Source organism: Megalobrama amblycephala, linkage group LG14 (assembly GCF_018812025.1).
Source record: "Megalobrama amblycephala isolate DHTTF-2021 linkage group LG14, ASM1881202v1, whole genome shotgun sequence".
Taxonomy (NCBI): domain Eukaryota; kingdom Metazoa; phylum Chordata; class Actinopteri; order Cypriniformes; family Xenocyprididae; genus Megalobrama; species Megalobrama amblycephala.
This window is the reverse complement of record NC_063057.1, coordinates 20,394,463-20,408,709: the sequence shown is the minus strand read 5'-3', so window position 1 is coordinate 20,408,709 and position 14,247 is coordinate 20,394,463. Positions and strand designations below refer to the sequence as shown.

The window sequence follows — 14,247 nt, the reverse complement described above, 5'->3', positions numbered from 1 at the left end:
TCACAATGTTTCCAGACACAATGTGTCTCGTACATACGAAAAACAGTGAAATCTCCAGCATTGGTTGTGATTTATTGGCTATGTTCAGAATAGCATACTACCATACTACTTATGCAATTTCTGCAGTAAACAGTATGCATGTTGTGATGAGTATGCAAATTTTCTGCATGTGTGGAATTACCAGATGACCTACATGTATATATAATGAGGGCACACTATGTGAAATAGTGTTTCCCACAATGCAATGCACTTGACTCAATCTCCAATTTCCAGTGTGAAGAATGAAACCTGCACAATATCAACTGTCATTTTTATCTGCTTTTATCTCTGAGAAATGCTAATCATTTTTACAGAATATGCATTATATAACCATTCTTTTTTTGTATTTATAAATAGTATGCAGTGTTTACTGTTCAGTGTGCAGTATGCTAGTATTTAATTCTGAACACAGCCTAACATGACAGTGTAAGTTGTCAGTCTCTCTGTTTCTCCGGCTTCTGTTTTACGTGTCCACCTGCATTCATATAAATGTATCACTTTGTTATTCAGAATAGCACTCACACGCCTACCCACAATCCCTCAGTGCGCATGAGTCATTTCTGCCCCTCCTCTGTAATGGACGACCATTTAGTGTCAGCATTGAGTGTGTGATGAATTTAATAGCATCTTCTCTCTGTAACTCTCCTTTATTGTGTTTACTGTGAGATAGAGCAGATGTTTAGCATGTAATGCAAGACAGGAAACAGCTGGAGCAAATTAGTCAGGTGCCTTCAAATCATGTGACCAGGTGTCTCAACCGTAAATCCAAACCTGTGTGTGTGTGTGTGTTGCATAACTAATTGCCAAACAATAACACATCACTCAGTTTTTGTAGTAAAAGCTTGACAGACACACCTGATCAGCTGTATGGTCCACCGCAATATGGAAAACAATGTCCTCTACTGCTGCACCAGTGTTTATGTGCTTTTCTCAGTGTAAGTGTGTGTTAAGAATTGAATCGCGCATAGCAGGGTCTAATTGCGATCATTCACTCGTCTCAGTAAGAGGGCATGAAGGAGAGCAGTCATGCTAAATTAGCCATGCCATTACCTGCTGTGACATTTCCCTCAACCGTATGGCGAGTCAAAGCACACACACACTCTTTGGGTTTCCATGTTTTATGGGCACATTCCATAGACGTAATGATTTTTATACTGTAAAAACTGTATATTCTATGCCCTAACTCTAAACCTACCCATCACAGAAAACTTTCTGCATTTTTACCTTTTCAAAAAGTATGATTTATCAAAAAATATCCCCACAAGGACAAGGATTTTGGATATAGCCACCTTTTGGGGACCTATAGGGTTTAAAATCAATACAAAACAACACAATATATTCAGATTCGATCTCTCATTCCCTTTAAACAAGGCAGCAGCTTCTGTTAGTCAAATCTTGTATAATTATTTGATCAGACAGTTACATATGTAAATATTCCACTGTATTAAAGCTGAAAGCTCATTCATAAAATCTTAAACATTTCTAAATGACCCATTTTTGCTGCTTAGTTTTCATAAATGGTCTGGATGTAGTTGGGAGTGAGCTTTATACATTTACAAAGTACAAGTACGAGTACTACATACTGTTATTTCAAGAGAAATGTAAATCCTGGTCTGAACTTAGCAACCATGACTCTGCCTCTTGTTTTGTTTTGCACTTTTGTTTGGTTTTGCTTTACTTTGTTTTATTGTTTTTGTTTTGCTTTTTGTTGTTTTGTTTTGCTTTAATGATTTTCTTTGTTTTGTTTTGCTTTTGTTTTGTTCATCAGGACTATGTTCTAAGACAGGTGGAACCAAAGTATCACAAGTTGGGCTGGCCAACCACTTCCCCTGACGGCTCCTTCATGCAGGCGGCTTATCAGGCCGAGTGAGTCTTGAATTTCATCTTTCTTGAATTATATATTACAGTTATACACTTATATGTCGTCTAAGTAAGGACAATGAGTTGCAAAGTGTAAGCCAGATATTTTCCACCCCAGAGATGGGAATGACCTCAGTAGACATGTATTTAATTTTTCATTTTCCCCTTCCTCCATCTTTAACTTCCTGCTGCTGTACTTCCCTCTTTCCTCCTCAGAGAGCTACAAAGAGAGGTGATCATGCTGGCCTGCAGTTTTGGAAGCAAACACTGTCACCGCCAAGCTGTGTCTCTCATTTCAGACTGGATTTCCAGCAACAAGAACAGGTGAGCAAATTTACAGAGTGACACACACACACACTGGTTTCCATATTTTAAGGTGACTTTCCATAGATACAGTGGTGGTCAGAATTATTGGCACCCTTGGTAAATATGATCAAAGATGACTGTAAAAATAAATCTGCATTGTTTATCCTTTTGATCTTTAATTCATAAAATTAGCAAAAGTCTAACTTATTAGCACCCTTTTATTCAATAATTTTTGCAACCTCCTTTTGCCAAGATAACAACTCTCACTCTTCTTCTATAATGCCTGATGAGTTTGGAGAACACCTGAAAAGAGATCAGAGACCATTCCTTCATGCAGAATCAGATTCCAGCTCCATGTTGGTGCTTCTTCTCTTCAGTTCACTTCACTCATTTTCTTTAGGGTTCAGGTCAGGGAACTGGGATGGTCATGGCAGAAGCTTCATTTTGTGCTCAGTGAATCATTTTTGTGTTGGTTTTGATGTTTGTTTTGGATCATTGTCCTGATGGAAGATCCAACCACGGCCCATTATTGGATTTCTAGCAGAAGCGGTCAGGTTTAGAATTTTTATCTGTTGGTATTTGATAGAATCCATGATACCATGTATCTGAACAAGATGTCCAAGACCTCCAGTAGAAAAATAGGCCCACAACATTTTTCTGATCCAGCAGTATATTTAACCGTGGGAATGGGGTACTTTTTATCCATGTGTGCACCAAACCCATCTGGTGGGTTTGCTGCCAAAAAGCTCTTTTTTTAGTTTCATCTGACCACAGAAGCCGGTCCCGTTTGAAGTTCCAGTCTTGTCTGACAACTGAATATGCTGGAGATTGTTTCTGGATGAGAGCAGAGGATTTTTCTTGAAACCCACCCGAACAACTTATGGGGATGTAGGTGCTGTTTGATATTTTATTTTTAGGCTTTCTGAGACTTCAAGACTCAACTAATCTCTGCAATTCTCCAACTGTGATCCTTGGAGAGTCTTTGGCCACTCTAAATTTCCTCCTCACCGCGCATTAGGACGATTTAGACACACGTCCTCTTCCAGGCAGATTTGTAACATCTTTAGTTGATTGGAACTTCTCAATTATTGCCCTGATGGTGGAAATGGGGATTTTCAATGCTTTAGCTATTTTTTTTACACTTTCTATTTTGTGAAGCTCAACAATCTTTTGCTGCACATCAGAACTATATTCTTTGGTTTTACTCATTGTGATGAATGATTAAGGAAATTTGGCCTTTGAGTTTCCTCATGTTTATACTCCTGTGGAACAGGAAGTCTCGGTAGGACAATTTCATGTTCATGATCACCCTGGTGTGCTAAAAAAAAAATGTAAATATGAATGGGAATATACTTCAGAGATATTTTACTCATAAAATATTCTAGGGGTGCCAATAATTGTGGCCAAAATGTTTTGGAGAAAAACATTTATTTCATAATCTGATTTTCCCCCCACTTTCAGTTCTTTTCCTTCAATGAAATCATTATGCATTTTTACATTTTCAGAAAACATCATTCTGTATGATTTATAAGCTGTTTTCCTCATGGGGACCAAAAATATATACTAAGGTCAATAGTTTATGGTATTACCATCCTTGTGGGGACATTTTTTGTCTCCACAACATAGGGTTTACCAGTAACGTTGATTTACAAGCAGTGACCAGAATCAAACTCGCATAAATGTGCGCAGAACCTGATTTTGCCAAGTGCAACATGTTCCTGGATCAACATCTTTGATTCTGGAACAACATTGCAATCAATCAATCAGATTTGAGGAACAAGTTTATAGTTTATGTCAAGTTTAGGCTTACAATCAGGCTCATTGCTATTCACTTATCATTTCCCTCTGATTTTAGGGAACTTATGGGTAGGGTTAGATTTAGGGTTTATATAGTTAGGACTAAATTTTCAGACAGGAATGTTGTTCCAGTATCAACAAAATATGTTGACCCAGGAAAGCATCTAACTCTGCGAAATCAGGATGTGCTGAATGTGCACAAAAATTTTATTTAACTCAATCATGAACACATAACTAATCTAAACAAACACATACACACAATCACGCATACAAGGGTAAAATGGAAAGCGAAAGTGAATGAATCTGAACTAGAATCAGGCTGAATACAGGCAAGCTATAGAAAAGAGTCATTTAACCATTTGAACAGAACCATCAGTTTCTTATTTAAAAGCACATTGTTAACAAAGGGTCTACAGCTTATACTAAACCTCTGTTTAGCTAGTTAAATGTACGATAATTGCAATGCCTAAGCCATTGAACAAGCATCCGCATGCAGTCTCAGGAGAAAGTCTTGATGGTTCAGTAAGTCGATGGTGTTGAAGTTGCAATCAATGTCTTGCACACTGAATGAAGAATTGATGATGAACTTGTGATATTAGCCTGACTCAAACATTGTTGAGGAAGTTACAATAGTTGTAACTTGAGGCCCCTCTGGATGCACACTGTTGGAAAGGTCCCATGTTCGGACTGGATGTTCTCAGTCTTTTCACACGAACAGCAACCAGAAGAAGAAGAAGGAAGAGAAAAGAGCAGAAGAGAAAGGGTGCCCTTTAACTTCCACAGAGGTCACACCTCCAGGGGGTCAGTGAGCCAATGGTAACTTAAACTTTCGGAGGGAAAGTTTATGACCCTTTGTCTTCCAGCAAGGTGTTTTGCATATGTAATTGCAAACATTTATTAAACATTATTATAATATTATTATGCTGCATAGGTATTAACATATAAATGATCATTCAGATAATTAAAAGAGAAATTCACAGATACCAAACACGGTACAGGTGAGGTTACATTAACTAGTGGTTCAATCATAAAGCATGCATAAAACAGTATACAATACAAAATAATACTATACAGTAATCATACACACAGTGTCTTGGAAATATGCATGTTCATTCATAGAAGGTTTGCCTATGAATTAATGGAAAGAAGTCCTTTTTTATGGGCCTTATGAGTCTTTCCAATGGTCTGTGCCTTCGACAATTTTTTTTTTTATCTCGCTGGCGTGCTGTTCTGCCTTTTTGGTGGCTTGTCACAGACACTTTGGCAGAGTTTTGTTGTTGGGAGAGGCGGTTTGCTGATTATTCATTAAATATAATGAATAATTGTCTGACTGATTGGCCCAGCCACTACAACACACACACACACAGGTTTGTTTTTGTGAACTGTGGGGACATTCCACAGGCGTAATGGTTTTTATACTGTACAAACCGTATTTTTTATCGCCTTACACCAACCCTACACCTAAACCTACCCATCACAGGAAACTGTGCACATTTTTCATACTTTCTCAAAAAACTCATTCTGTATGATTTATAAGCCTTTTGAAAAATGGGGACATGGAGTAATGTCCTCATAAGTCACCCTCTCCTTGTAATACCCATGTCATACCCATGTCATTGTACAAATTTGTGTCCTGATATGTCACAAAAACACGCACAAACACACTTTTAGTCCTCACTCCTTTTAATTTTGAGTTAACAACTCACTTAAATCTCAACAATATTAAAATACAAATTTATAAGGATTGTTGGACATAAAATCAGTGTAATAACTAACATGATTACTGATCTTTTGTATATGACTAGGTGTGGTTAATGATACACATTCACAACAGATTTATTATAATTACTGCCATTTTATTGCTAAAATCATACAAATATTGTAACAAACAAACAAACAACAAAAAAAGGCTGGTTATTGTTTAGTATGTTAAGCCCTGCCAACACTCATACAGTAGGCGCTCTATTCCAAGTGTCCATGGAAACACACATTTGTTCATCTAATTTGTTTTCCCTGCTGCCCACAGCAATGTTCACATTGCATGTATGCAGTATCACACTGTCAAACACACCAAGCCGCTGGCAGGCACTAATGACCATAATGGAGAATAAACAGGATTGTGAGTGTGTGTGTGTGTGTGTGTGTGTGCGTGTGTGTGTGTGTGTGTGTGTGTGTGTGTGTGTGTGTGTGTGTGTGTGTGTGTGTTTGTGTGTCTGAAAAAATTGTCTTACCCTGCACAAGATATTGTGTTTGCCAAGTTTTTAGGAAAATATTTTTGTCTTTGAGCCAAACAGTTGGCCGTATGCCGTCAAACACATGAAAGACCACACACACAGTTCATCACACGTTGGCAACCTCAAACACATCGGATATTTGTTTGCTGGCTTCAAAATTGTGCCATAAAATTGACAGATAGAGACCTTAAATACACACACATATGCTTTATTACACATGTAATGTGTCACATATTGACTTTGGCTTAACATAATGTGCTTTTAATGACTTGTTGAGGTCTCTAACATGACTTGAGCTTCTCCGATAGCAGCGGGTTGCTCTGTTTAAAGCTTTTTTGCCTATATTCTTGCTTTCAACATGTGAAAAATACACACACAGCTGGATTCAGCCAGTGTTTGACCGGCTCAGTCAAAGATTTTCCACTCTTTTGCCCTGAAACGGCTCAATTGCTCCAGCAGTGGCTCTGTAATTATTACCCCGTGGAGTCCAGTGTGAGGTTTCTGATCATGTCTGAACAGACAGGAAGTCTCTATTCTGAACACAATCCCTCCTGCTAAACGTATCATCATGTGGACAGGTTAGTTTATTTTGTTGACAGAGCTCATGAAAGTGTACCTAAAATGCTTTAGTTTCTCACGTACGACTGTCACAGTCAGCAGATGGAAAGAAAATATTTCTGAAATGCATCTGCTAGAGTTGCTGCCTTTCTTTTTGACTGTTTATTATGCTCTTTTAACATCTTTTTAATACTTTTTGTCTGATACTATTAGAATTTTGACTACTTTCCTGTTCTTAATTGTCTTTCAAATTGTGCCATTTTGCTCTGACCTGACAGCAGACGTTTGGATCTGCCAGATGTGTCCTTCATTGTCCTTTCTTAAAAAAATGACCTCTAGTCCTGCTGGGATATTAAAAATAATATGTTTAGTTTGATATTCAGGGATGAGCAGCTCATAAAATAATGTGTTTGACCTTTATGTCTTTTTTATGGTTTAGGTGATGATAATGTCACAGGAATGACCCAGCAGTGTTTATGAGCTGCAAAGAAAGGTTTCAGATCACTGTACAGCCAAAGACAAACACTGACAAAACCTCCTTGTGTGCTTAATTGATTAAAAACAAGATACCACGGACTGAAAGAAAACAGGGCTGAAATTAATGTCAGATATCTCTTTAGAGGGAAACTGCTGAAGCTAAACTGTTTTTAGAGCAGTTTTAGTCTTGGTTTAAAAGAATAAATGCTTACACATTGTGCATTGTTTCAATAACAAAATCATCTCACAGATAGAATCTTTACAGAATATTATAAATGTGTTGCCTGCACACAGCCAGATATTAGAGCAAATCAAACCTTTATATTCAGGTTATATAATATCAGTGGTAAAAATTGGATTTATGGCTTGTGTTCTCTACCATTTTCATTCTGAAAATACCTTATAAAACTCATGAATTTTTCAGATATAACGGCAGCTAACGGAATATCACCAATATTTTTCTTTAACTGTGTTTCAGAATTCACTCAGACTTCCTGTCAGTGGCAGTCATAAACAAGAAATGCTAAAATTTCAGTCTATATGCTTCAATTGGATGTGACGTGATTTTATATCTTACTGGATGCGCCATTCTCTGTATTGCTACATTGAAAACTCCCAGAGGCTCTGACGGCTCATCCAGAATCAGCAGGTCTTTATTGCGCTTTGTTTGAGCAAATCAAAAGTTCAGTCACCATTTCGCCGCAGTTCCTCTAGAGGTTTAATGTTATTTCTTCTTCCTATTCGAATATTACATGCATCGCCTCACAGCCTGAGATACTTTTCTCTCTGTGTTGCTCTACTGTACACTGTTATTCTTTTCTGAGATTTATAATCAGATGATATCCTGGGTCCATTGAGAACTCTTACTTATGACCCGCATATCACTAGTCTATATATATTGCACTGTGCCTCACTTTGGGAGGCCTGCTGTGATGATTTGGGTCAAATTTTTATGACTTTAAAAAAGATTTTGTTTTAAGCTCTCAAATTAGATCAGCTTGGTGTTATTATAACATTTTGACAATGTTCAAAGTGATTCAAAATGATTGCAGACATCAGAAGGCCACTTGAACAATAGACATTTAGACAGTAGACAGAAATGGCAAAACAAAGCTAAACTTCTCACATAAGCATAAAAAATAAAACATGCAGAAATACATTCACACTGTTTTTAGTTGATTCTTCTGGAGGTGAAATGTTGACTTGTTATCTTTAAACAACTCTGAGGAATCTGCTGTAAAAAACAAAACAAAACAACAAAAAACTCTCTTCAGGAAAATGTAATTTCAGCTTGTGTATTCATTCAAATGTTTCGGTCAATCTTCTGTCCCACAGGATTCCACCTAATGTGCGGGACATTGTGTACTGCACAGGCGTGTCTCTGATGGATGAGGACGTGTGGGAGTTTATCTGGATGAAGTTTCACTCCTCTACAGCCATCTCTGAGAAGAAGGTTCTTCTGGAGGCCTTGACCTGCAGTGGCAACATCTTCCTGCTCAACAGGTCAATCAACACTCTTTCCCTTCATTGACAATGACATGATGAGGCAAAGAAAGTCAAATACCTTGTTACTGTAGCATAACACATTGATCAATCAGTTTCAGCTGAAAGGTTTAGCATCTAAAACAATTCTTCCAAATTACTATTCTATTGATAGCAAGAAGTATCCTGAAGTCTCTGGACCATGTATGGCACTCCTCTGACTATAACTCACTTCATAGTTGCTGTACCTCATGAAGTAATCCGATTCAATCCTTTCCACCACATCATGTCGCTCACACCAGCAGAGCTGCACTCACTCCTCTGACAGGGCAGTAAAAACAATGACTGCCATAGGAGCTTTTCCCACAATTCTCCATGGTGCCTTAAATCCTCTCCCAATTCAATAGCAGGATGAGGACGGTGACGGATTACACCCTGTCCAGGCCAGACGAGAATCTCACAGCCCACACATATTCTGAAGCAATTCCCTCAGGATTCACTGCGTGTTTGACATCTCCATTTATTGAGTTGCATTTGGTCGTTGTTTTATAGATGCACTGAGAGAAAGAAACTTGCCCAAATAAAGAGACCCACCATAACCCCTCTCTGCTGTGAGTGTTCAGCACTCAACAGGTTCATTCCTGTGGGAATCTTCAGTGTGAGTCTGTTGAGAGGGATGTGGTTTGCCTCGCCAGAGGAAGAAGATAAATAGCACTGTGCTTAGCAAGCACACATTTATATGCACTACATCCAAACATCTTCATCTTCATATTAAGTAAGATACTATTCATCATATTACAGTCAGCAAGGAAACTTTTCATTTTTTTGTATACTGGTAATTGCCTTCCTTGAAGGTAAAATCAATGAGTCTTTCAAGCTCTCAGTGATCCATGACTCATATGTCATACACAATACACCTTGATATAACAACTGAAAGTCAGGCACCTTAACCATGAATACAAAATCCTCTGCAGGAACCGCCAGCACTCCTCTATAAACTCTTGAAGGCCACCTTGCTTCTGATGTTGACTGAATGAAATGCAACATGTTCTCCAACCAATACGCCTATATAGGTCGTTTGTCACTTCCCTGAAATACGACCCATAGGAACGTTTACTAAAGTTGCGCCCCTATCGACAACAGGACACTTTCATTTTAATTCATGAAATACGACCCATAGGAGCATTTGCTAAAGTCGCACCCCTATTGACAACATGACACTTTCATTTTAATGCATTGTTCCCTTTTATCTGCGTCATATTTCGGGTTTTGTGTAGCTCAATTGGCAGAGCATTGCAATATATAACAATATGCAATCATGTGATCATGCGATCGTGGGTTCGATAGTGTATATGCACTATAAATCACTAAGGGTAGGTTTAGGGATGAGGTGGGTGTAGTCGTTAATAAAAAATGAGTTTAGCTAAATTGAAATAGTACAAATGGGGTAAAAAGTCCACACGTTGCATTTAAATGAACACGCATTTTGATTGGAATGTCCTGTTACTGACCTGGATTGTATAAAAAACAAACATAAATAACAACTGCCCAATTCACTGCAGAGTAAAACATGCACCTCAGCTCTCCTATTTCCACCAAAACCGTTTGTCGGGAGCTCCATGGGTTCAATATTCATGGTCGGGCTGCTATAGCCAAACCTTTGGTCACTCATGCCAATGCCAAACATTGGTTTCAATGGTGCCAGCAGTGGATGAGCTGTGGAAAATATAAAACATGTATTGTTCTCTGATGAGTCCACCTTTACTGTCTTTCCCTTATCCGTGGAAGTTACAGTGTGGAGAAGCCCCAAAACACCAGGACTGTTGCATGCCCAGTGTGAAGCATGATCAGCGATGGTTTGGGCTGCAATATCAGGGCATTCCCTAGGCCTGCTACTTGTGCTAGATCAGTGTGTCACTGCCAAGGACTACCAAACCACAGCACCCAATACTTCAAACATTGTACCCTAAAGGGGGTGCTACCAATACACACACCAAGACTTGTGATTCTGTCTCTGTTCTGCAAGAAGTATGGCTCAAAAACCCTCTGGTCATTGTGCAGGACTTGTATCTGTCATTCCCAAAAAGAATTTATGCTGTATTGGACACAACAGGAGGCCCTACACCATACTAACAAATTATTGTGGTCTAAAATAAGGTTTCTGTTTCATTGTCCAATCCCTGAAAACTTAGGGCTGACATTGAAGCTGTGAATATAATGCACACTTCCTTCTAACTTTAGTGGAAGTTACTGACAGTGTTGTAGATTCTGACCAGCTCATTCAAGTTCCAGTCAAGACCGAGATCGGAAGAGGGTTATGTTGAATCAAAATTAAGATCAGAAGAGGGTCAAGTTTGAGTTCGAGTTTGTCAAGACTGAGTCCACATGCTCCTGAATCCATGGTCTTGGACTCAGACTCGGACCAATAAAAGTATGGCCTTGGACTCAAGGACCAAAACCATGGAAACCACATCTTCATTGTCTTGGGCTTGTCATGGAGTGAGAAGCATGTGGTCTTGAATCGGACTTGACTATCCTCTGCTCTTGTTCCTGACTGGCCAAATCACTTTGTGATGATAGGTTTTTGTTTGTTTGTTTGTTTTTCTGGTTTCTAGGTGACTGAGGCAGATAATTTATGGCCATTAGCTGGTTGAAGCTTGTTAAGGTGGTTGATCAGCTGGACTAGCAGTCAATGAGGCAAAGGTCAATGTGGTTAGATCTGTTAAACATCCTGGCTGGTAGTTTGGATCTGGTTAAAATGGCTAACCATCTTCTAAAACACATCTTGGAATATTTGACTATCTTAACTTTTCTAGAAATGTGCATAGAAAAGGCCAAGAAACCTTTTTCCTCACAACACAACAATGATGTGGGGTGAAAGCAGCAGTAGTGATGTGGTGGTGAAAGTGCCAGACATCATTGTTAGAAAAGCACTGGCGCTAGCAACACTCACATGCTAATTAGAAACTGGCACCTAGTGCTACAATATATGGCATTAGCATGATGTGATAACCACACTGATGTGTGAAGAACCTGTAACTGAAACTGTAGCTCTTGACTGTCCTCTGAGAGTTTTTAACAGTTTTCATATCTGGTGCTGTACACTTCTTTTTTTCTTCCATCTTATTAATGAATTCCCATGAAATAAAGGTGTTTAGCATCTCTGGTCAGTGTGCAGGTAACAGGATTTCTGTCAGGACCACTATCGTCAAATATGATAGATAATGCATAGAGTTTGTATTGGCGGTATGGTTCTGTTCTGGGCAAGAACTCCCTGCGCATCCATGCAGCCTAGCATGGATAAGAGCAGGGAGAGCAGCAATAAACCCCCCAGGGTAAACAGAACAGGACCAACATGCAGATATCATTAAATGTCATGATTTAACATACATATTTTTCGAGAATTAGTCTGATTCAGGGGAAATAATAAGGCCAATCCTGACTGAAGAGAGGAGGAGCTGGGGATGGAGGAGGGTAATTTGCTCCTGAGAAATGCAATAGCTGCTCATAATACTGAGGAGCTTAAATGTAGATGCCGTAATAGGCGTCGTATTCCTATAGGTAGACGCAAGTAACCTGGGAGTCAGCTGATGCAAGCTTGACTGACGTGACCTGCCAGAACTGACGCTAACGCTAGATTTCTGTCAGGACCACTATCGTCAAATATGATAGATAATGCATAGAGTTTGTATTGGCGGTATGGTTCTGTTCTGGGCAAGAACTCCCTGCGCATCCATGCAGCCTAGCATGGATAAGAGCAGGGAGAGCAGCAATAAACCCCCAAAACAAACTATATGCTGATATCCCCCAACACGAACTGAGTGCGAAAATCTGAATGCCATTTTTCCTCAAAATGCAGTTACCTGAATTTTTTTTTTTTTTTTTTTTTTTTTTTATAAATAAATGGGGGAAGCTTACACCCGTAGCAGCAAATCTGATACAACAAGCATGTTGTAGCGCATTTAGTTAGCGATTTTTATATATCATATATGCTTACACCGTTAGCAGCAATCTAGTCGGGGAAGCATACACCAATTGCCTAATATAAAATTATTATTATTTTATTTTTATTTATTTATTTATTTTCTCTTCTCTCTCCTATTGGGGGAAGCTTACACCCCTAGTGGCAGCAATCTGTTACAACAAGCATGTTGTAAATCACAGACTAGTATTAACACTCTGAGGTCTGAAAACGCGCCGGCGCATTTTGCAGGTTTTTTTTTCACATTGCAGCAAAACAGACTTAAAATACTCCGTCATTTTTTGTCACAGAGACATAAGTAATATATCAATTGAAACTATAGAATATCTTCTTTTATTTGTATACACTCAGAGTAAAAACACAATGTTGTGCTTTTTGTAAAATAAAGAAAACTAACATGATGAGTGATTTCTCCTCTCCCTCTGAACAAAGTCCAATCTGATAGTTCTCAGAAAATGAACTGTAACTTAGTGAATACTAATCACAGAAAAATTAAACTTATGTCTAAAAAAACGTTAAGATGTCAGGTTTTAAATCATGTAAGTCAAATCGAAAACAAACCTTCTGTGTTTATGTAACAAAGAGAGCCATGTCAGAAGTCCGTGATTCAGCTCATTATCCGCTAATGCGGCCACGCCACGGAGCCAGCGCTATTCAGACTCAAATTCAGAGGCAATACATGCATTCATCGTCTCAATCGTGTATTTATTGTCTTGAAAAGTGTTTATCTGGATGTAAAAGTCATGGTTAGCGAGCTCTAGAAGACATTTTTTTTTTTTTTTTTTTTTAATTGAAACAACAGTAGGGGAATACAAAAACATTTGAATATATAAAACAAATCAAAATTCTGTATGTTATATCACAAATCAATCATGTTTCTATTACATTAAGTATCCTTTTCAACAGTTTAGATGTCTTAACAGCTTTTCGATTGTTCTGTATTGATGTTAGAGAGTCATAAAAAATCTTCAAATCAGTGGAAAATAGTCTACTATTTGGTACAGTCGATATACATTTTGCTTTATGTATATGATATTTTCCTAATAGAATAAGAAGTTTAACTATATTATCCATTTCCAATAAACCAGTATCACAATCCATAAACAAGACCATTACATCAGTTATAGTGACAAACTTGTAAAATAAGTCAAAAAGAAAAATAGAAACTTGGGACCAAAATATTTTTGTATAATTACAATTGAAAAATAAGTGTACAATTGTTTCAGTTTCTTCTTCACAAAAACTGCATAGTGGCGAAAACCCTTCTTTAAATTTACTAATAAAATTGTTACATGGATAATATCTATTTATTATTTTAAAGTGAGTTTCTTTGACTTTGTTAGGAATTACAAATTTATTTATATCTGACCACAAATTCTGAAAAACAAGGGAGTGATAATCCTGTTTCCACCTCACCATTGCCTTAGGTGAAACACTTTTTTCTTTGATTAATATTTTTCTGATATACATATTATTAAATTTTTTATCCCTAATGGAAAGGCCCTCAACAGT

At 38.0% G+C, this 14,247-nt stretch overlaps 1 protein-coding gene across 1 annotated transcript in view; it reads left to right on the top strand.

Moving 5' to 3' along the window:
- The window catches only part of LOC125246445 (thyrotropin-releasing hormone-degrading ectoenzyme-like), a 166,174-nt gene that overhangs the window by 137,478 nt on the left and 14,449 nt on the right, over positions 1 to 14,247 (top strand). Inside the window, exons 14-16 of the mRNA XM_048157387.1 lie at positions 1,808 to 1,905; positions 2,116 to 2,223; positions 8,607 to 8,774. Coding sequence (XP_048013344.1) covers positions 1,808 to 1,905; positions 2,116 to 2,223; positions 8,607 to 8,774 — 374 coding nt within the window. The remainder of the gene's footprint in view (positions 1 to 1,807; positions 1,906 to 2,115; positions 2,224 to 8,606; positions 8,775 to 14,247) is intronic.